Here is a 7,500-nt window from a genome sequence, read left to right on the forward strand (position 1 = left end):
GAAGGTACACCGTGCCCTGGATAACGCGACGTCGAGAACATGGCGAGGGTAGCCCAGTTTGGAGAACGAACGACGCAGGAAATCGATCTCTCCATCCAGGTACTGGAGGTGGTCTGTGTGTGTGTATGTGTGTGTGTGTGTGTGTATGTATGTTTGTATATGTATATGTATATACATATAAACCCTTTCTTTCATCCTGTCTCTTTCCTTCTCTCCAGAGATATCTCTCATGATAAATAAAGATCATAATAAATTAAAAATCCTCATCAAAGGGACTCATTTGGCCAAGGAGACGCGAGTGAGATCAAACGAGCCTTGAGGGAGCCGAGTGAGGGCAGCCAGTGTACCAGATGCAGGAAACGAACAATATTGTTAGCGAACTCGGCAAGCTTTAGGATCCTTGCTCAGGCTCATCCGGGAAAATAAAATGTCGGCTGGGGGTAATTTGCCCGCCATATGAGTGTTGAAAGGATTTCTACCATATCTGGGGTGGGAATCTCTCCTCGCTGTGAGGGTGTATTTATGTATGCGCATTTGTGGACAGACATGCCGTCACGTGTGTGTGTGTGTATTTGTGTGTGTTTGTTTATGTGTGCGTGTGTGCGTGTGAATATGTGGATGACATACAGACATACAAATACATATATTTATTTATACGTGTTTAAGTGCACTTACTGTATTTCCCACACACCTATTTCTCCATGCATGAAAATTCCCGCACCTGGTTTCACGCATGCACAATTTCTGTGGCAGTTCCAAGAAGCGAACCAACCGCATCGCAAGTGGAAACATCATCTGCGACGCATTTTCTTTCCCAACATTTTCCTTCCAACATTTTTCGGGTAATTTAAGCTCATTAGGTCCCGCCCTAATTCTGACGTTTGTCCTGTCTTCATCGTTATTTAAGTGTACTGTGCGAGATCATTCATTGGTCTTCGTCACGTAATGAGTGTGTAATAGTGTGATTAATTCATTATCGATTAATCCATCAGAAGAGTGTTCTTCATAGGGTCAAGTAATTGTTTATAAATATTTGAGTTCGCTGACATACCAACATAACGCCTTCTCTTTTTTTTTTGTACACGGTCTGTCATAATTAACGAAATTCTTTCACTTTTAATTAAATAGCTTGATAAGATCTTAATTAAACTCGACTGATTAGCATTACAATTAGGCATTGTTTTAAGCTGACGGGTGTCCCTATCTCTTTATTTCTTTATTTTTTTTTTGACTGAACCCTTCCTCTCTCTCCTTCATTCTCTCTCTCTCTCTCTCTCTCTCTCTCTCTCTCTCTCTCTCTCTCTCTCTCTCTCTCTCTCTCTCTCTCTCTCTCTCTCTCTCAACAGCCTATGTCACTCTAAAAAGTATTAGAAAAAAAAAAAAAATTGTTGCTTGAAAGTAGTAAGAATGACGAAAACAGCACAGAAACAAATAGTAAATTTAAACGAGAGAAAGAGAAAACGTAAGAAAAGGAAACAAATGCAGCAGAAGGAATTAAAAATAAAGTCAAGCAGTGTAGATGAGGAGAGAGAAAGAGAGAGAGAGAGAGAGAAAGAGAGAGAGAGAGAGAGAGAGAGAGAGAGACAGAGAGAGAGACAGAGAGAGAGAGAGAGAGAGAGAGAGAGAGAGAGAAAGAGAGAGAGAGAGAGAGAGAGAGAGAGAGAGAGAGAGAGAGAGAAAGAGAGAGAGAGAGAGAGAGAGAAAGAGAGAGAGAGAGAGAGAGAGAGAGAGACAGAGAGAGAGACAGAGAGAGAGAGAGAGAGAGAGAGAGAGAGAGAGAAAGAGAGAGAGAGAGAGAGAGAGAGAGAGAGAGACAGAGAGAGAGACAGAGAGAGAGAGAGAGAGAGAGAGAGAGAGAGAGAGAGAGAAAGAGAGAGAGAGAGAGAGAGAGAGAGAGAAAGAAAGAGAGAGAGAGAGAGAGAGAGAGAGAAAGAGAGAGAGAGAGAAAGAGAGAGAGAAAGAAAGAGAGAGAGAGAGAGAGAGAGAGAGAGAGAGAGAGAGAGAGAGAGAGAGAGAGAGAGAGAGAGAGAGAGAGAAGAAGAAAAAAACGAAAAAAAAAATAAGGAGAAAAAGAAGTAGAAGAATAAGAAAAAGAAGAAAATAGAGAAATACAAGAAAAAAAACGAAGAAGAAAGAGGTAGAAAAACAAGACGAGAAAAAAACCAGGCTATTGCAAGAGAGAATCCTCTGACGCAACCAATCGACGAGAGAGATCACTTAACCGCAAATCAATCAACCGAGGAAACTTTATTCCCAAGAAGAAGGAGAAGTAGGAAGAGAAAGAGAAATTGGGAAGTGATGACACAGCAGAAACCATGTTAATTGCTCGTTACATTGCAAGACGACACTTCCTCAATATTTCGCAATGGATGATGATGATGATAATATTGGTAATGATGTGATTAGAAGGGGGTGATAATAATGATGATAATGATGGTGATGATAAAAATGACGATAATGATGGTGATGATAAAAATGATGATAATGATGGTGATGATAAAAATGATGATAATGATGATAAAAATGATGATAATGATGGGGATGACGATAATGATGATAATGATGATAATGATGGTTATGATGATACTAATGATACTAATGATAATAATGATAATGATGATAATGATGGTGATGAGGATATTGATACTAGTGATAATGGAGGCAACAATGATGTTGAATGTAGTGAAAGTAATATCAAAAATGATGATTATAACAGTACTAGAGATGATGATGGTACGAATGCTAATAATAATGATAATGATAATAGTAATAATGATAATAGCGATAGTAGTAGTAGTAATAGTAATAATAATAATGATAATAGGAATAATATTAATAACAATAATAATAATGATTATAATAATGATAAGGATAATGATATGATGATAATTATAATAATAAAGATATGATAATAACTATAATAAGGATAATAACACCAGCATTAAAAACAACCACAACAGCAACAATATGATGATGGCAATGATAATGACAATAATAATGATGATAATACAAATAAAATAAAGAAAGATAATAATGATAATAATAGTATTAATAATAGTACTAACAATAATAATGGTAATGATTATAACAGTAACAAAAATTATTATAATAATAGTAGATATAACAACATTAAGAATAAATATTACAATAGTAGTAGTAATAATAATACAAATAATAGCAATAATAATAGTATTAAAATAATAATCAAAATAATAGTAATAATTAGAACTATTATCCTTATAATAAGAATAATAATGATAATTAGTATAATGACAGTAATGGTAGTAATAATAATAACAATAATAATAGTAGTAGTAGTAGGAGCAATAAGGTTATTGATCATAATAATAATAACAATAATAAAGATTGTTATCATCGTTATCATTATTATTATTATCATTATCGTAATTATCATCATTATCATAACAATAACAATATCAATATTAATAATTATGAATATTATAGTAGCAATGTAATAATAACAATAACAGAAACAGTACTAATAATGAAAGTGATATGAAACGTATTGAAGAGATGAAAGTTAGTGATGTCACTTACTCACATAATTATGTATTGATAAATATTCATACATTTATATATGTATAAATCCATAGTCATATATATGAATTTACATACATACATATATACACATATGTGCGTGTACAAATATCATTTACATATATAGATATACATTTAAGTACTGCACACTTGAAAACATGTCAGATGTTCTTTGACTTCAGAAAGATCGCGACCCTTTGAGTGACGTCATTATGTTAAGATGCGGGCTGGCAAGTCGGCAAAATACAGATACACTCGCTCACTCACGCACACGAGCACACACAGACACGTGTGTGTGTGTGTGTGTGTGTGTGTGTGTGTGTGTGTGTGTGTGTAGTAATATCGTAGTCTCCTCTGAAATGTAGTTTTATCATAGTCCCTTAAAAATCGCCTAGTCACGAATTTCTGGTTTACTTTTTTTCTTTCTCATACTATAAATATTATTTAAATGTGTACTTTCTAAAATATATCATGTCTTTATGTTTAACTGAATTTGTTTTCTTTATTCGCATAGTTATGGTGTAAAAGTACATGAAAGTCCTCAGTCTATTGTAAATAAATACTCTCTAAGATATTAAATAATAGCATCTGGGCTAGTAGAGTGGTAACGTGCCGGCCAGGCGCGAGAAGTTGCAATTGTCGCCCGGAGGTTACTGCTGTGGCTGGGCACCACGGCGGGTAAGGACTAAACTCAGCCGAGCCAGCACCAGCTGACACACGTTAGCGAGTTGGCATTAGTCAGCACAGGCCAGGCTCCCTCATGGGCTCTTGGGCGAGGTTTAGCTTCGCATATTTGACTTATCCTTATCCTTAATTACATCAAGATACTAGAACGGAATTCTGACCTTAATGCAAACATTATACTAAAATCCTCTACTGTCTTCTCTTCCGCTGACGATAACCTATAACTGACTAATCACTACTGTGTGTATATATAGTGTGGCTACTCAGAAATTAGCAGGGCCTTAGCAGACTAAAAACGTCGGTAGAAATACTTTTTGACCAAGAGACATCATCCTGGGGCTTGTACCACCGTCAAACCGAGATAGACGGCTTAGCCACGTCTTTATAATAACAAGCACACTAGTGATAAACAACAAGACAACATATATATATATATATATATATATATATATATATATATATATATATATATATGTATGTATGTATTTATATGTATGTGTATCTATGTATTTATGTGTATGTGTATACATCACACACACACACACCTCTCTCTCTTTTTCTCCCTCTATGTATATATATATATATATATATATATATATATATATATATATATATATATGCATGTATGTAAGAACGTATATGTGTGTGTATGCATATATATCTATATACATATATATAGTCAAACTCATCATTAGATTCCTGACGCCGTTTTTCCTTCCCCTACAATATAGCTTAAACCTACATCCACATCAGCGAGAAACATGCCACGAGACGAAACAATACAATAAATATGATAAATAACAACACTATAATAAATAATAACAAAATGATAAATACTAACAACACTATAATGAATAATAACAATATGATAAATAATAACAACACTATAATAGATAACACTTTTTTATGACCAAAGACTTCTAAACAGTCCAGACGAAAGGTTTTTTTTCCCCTATAGCTTTTTATATATATATATATTGACCGAAATCATACTTCAAAGGCTTAATTAAGTCTTGCTCGGTCGGGGTCATGACGTCACGTTAGCGAGATCGATTGATTTTTTTTTCTCCTACGTTGTTTTTCTATTATTTTTCTTTTTTTTCATTTTCTGTATATACTTAATGCTGCTGTTGTTGGTGTTACAGTTGTCCTTGTTGTTAGTGTTGGTGTTATCATTATCATTATTATTATTATTATCATTATTATTATATAATAATAATAATAATGATAATAATAATTATTGTTCTCATCATTATCAATATTTTTCATTATTATCACTATCATCATCATTATTATCATTAATATTATCATTATATTATTATATTATATTATTATTTTTCATCATATCTTATTATTATTATCATTATTATTACTATCATTGTTATTATTATAATAATTATCGATATTATTATCATTATCATTGTTATTATTATCATCATTATCATTATCATTATTATTTTGTTTTTAAATTATTATTCTCATTATCATTATTTTTCATCATATCTTATTATTATTGTTATTATTATCATTATTATTACTATCATTATTATCATTATCATAATTATCGATATTATTATCATTATCATTGTTATTATTATCATCATTATCATTATCATTATTATTTTGTTTTTAAATTATTATTCTCATTATCATAATCATTATTTTTATTATTATCATTATTGCTGTTATTAATATCTTTATTGTTATTATTATTTTTATTATTATCATCATTATTATTATTATTACGATAACAAAAACAATAATGATTATAACAATGTCAATAATAATACATCATATATATATATATAATAATAATAATAATAATAATAACAATGGTGATAATAATGATAATGATAATAATACTAATTATAAAAGATAACGACGCTAATAAGAAATAATAATAATAATAATGGGAATAATAATAATAATAATAATAACATGATAATAATAATAATAACAACCATATTTGTGGTGATAAAAACGACATTAATAATAATGATAATCACAATGATGATGATGTTCAAATATCATAATCATAAGCACATCATTATTGTCTTTATCATTATCATCTATTTGTTTATCATCACTCAATATCATTACTATCATCCCCTACACATTATTTATTATTATTATTATTATCATGGCACTACTGCTAATAATAATGATAACAGTCCTCTTGTATTATCAACCCACTGATACCATTATGACTGTTGTTGTTAACATCACGTCATCAACATTATTATCATTATCATATTGTGATTTTGCCATCAGTATATTCACCTGTATGTTAATGTTTTTTTCCTTTTTTCTTTCCAGGTAATCGACGAAAAATGAAAACCTGTAAGAAGTCCACAGCCCTCGATGGAAGAACAAGCCCGTAACACCAAAGCTACAGGTGTGTTAAAAACAATAAAATAGAATAAATAAATAAAGAAACATTAACAAACCCACCACCCTATAGAAAAAACAACAACACTAAAACTTGAAGAAAATAAACATTGAAAAAAAGCACAATCCAATTCACAACGAAGTATGACGAACGACGGAGAACACATGATCGTCAACAGCAAAGATGGCGACGGCTGCGGCGAGTGCGCGTGCGCGGCCGCCGCCGAAAACAGCTGTTCGACCAAGGCTGAGGTGCCGTCGTCCCTCCCGCTGGTGTCCGACAAGGGCATGAAACCGCCTGCCAAGAACTGCTTCAGATTAGTGATTCTCGGGTCATCGAGGGTCGGGAAGACTTCGCTCGTGTCCAGGTGAGTGTTTAGATGGCTGGTTTTACGTTAAGGGTTTATGTTCTTTTCGGTATGTACACATATAATATATATATATATATATATATATATGTATATATATGTGTGTATATATATATATATATAAACATATATATATATATATATATATATATATATATATATATATGTTGCTCTCTCTCTCTCTCTCTCTCCCTCTCTCTCTCTCTCTCTCTCTCTCTCTCTCTCTCTCTCTCTCTCTCTCTCTCTCTCTCTCTCTCTCTCTCTCTCTCTCTCTCTCCCTCTCTCTCTCTCTCTCTCTCTCTCTCTCTCTCTCTCTCTCTCTCTCTCTCTCTCTCTCTCTCTCTCTCCCTCTCTCTCTCTCTCTCTCTCTCTCTCTCTCTCTCTCTCTCTCTCTCTCTCTCTCTCTCTCTCTCTCTCTCTCTCTCTCTCTCTCCCATCCCCGCCCGCCTTCTCTCTCGGCTAAAAGTTTAGATAATACGTGTAAAGACTTTCTTTCGCGAGA

The 7,500-nt window shown here is 32.9% G+C and overlaps 1 protein-coding gene across 2 annotated transcripts in view; it reads left to right on the plus strand.

Annotated features, from left to right (window-relative positions):
• The window catches only part of LOC125036532 (GTP-binding protein Rhes-like), a 54,264-nt gene that overhangs the window by 23,173 nt on the left and 23,591 nt on the right, over nucleotides 1-7,500 (plus strand). For both annotated transcript variants that reach the window (XM_047629199.1, XM_047629200.1), the window contains exon 2: nucleotides 6,559-6,998. In XM_047629199.1, the coding sequence (XP_047485155.1) occupies nucleotides 6,775-6,998 (224 nt within the window). In that variant the 5' untranslated portion in view covers nucleotides 6,559-6,774. The remainder of the gene's footprint in view (nucleotides 1-6,558; nucleotides 6,999-7,500) is intronic.

Source organism: Penaeus chinensis, chromosome 21 (assembly GCF_019202785.1).
Source record: "Penaeus chinensis breed Huanghai No. 1 chromosome 21, ASM1920278v2, whole genome shotgun sequence".
In the NCBI taxonomy this organism is placed as follows: Eukaryota; Metazoa; Arthropoda; class Malacostraca; order Decapoda; family Penaeidae; genus Penaeus; species Penaeus chinensis.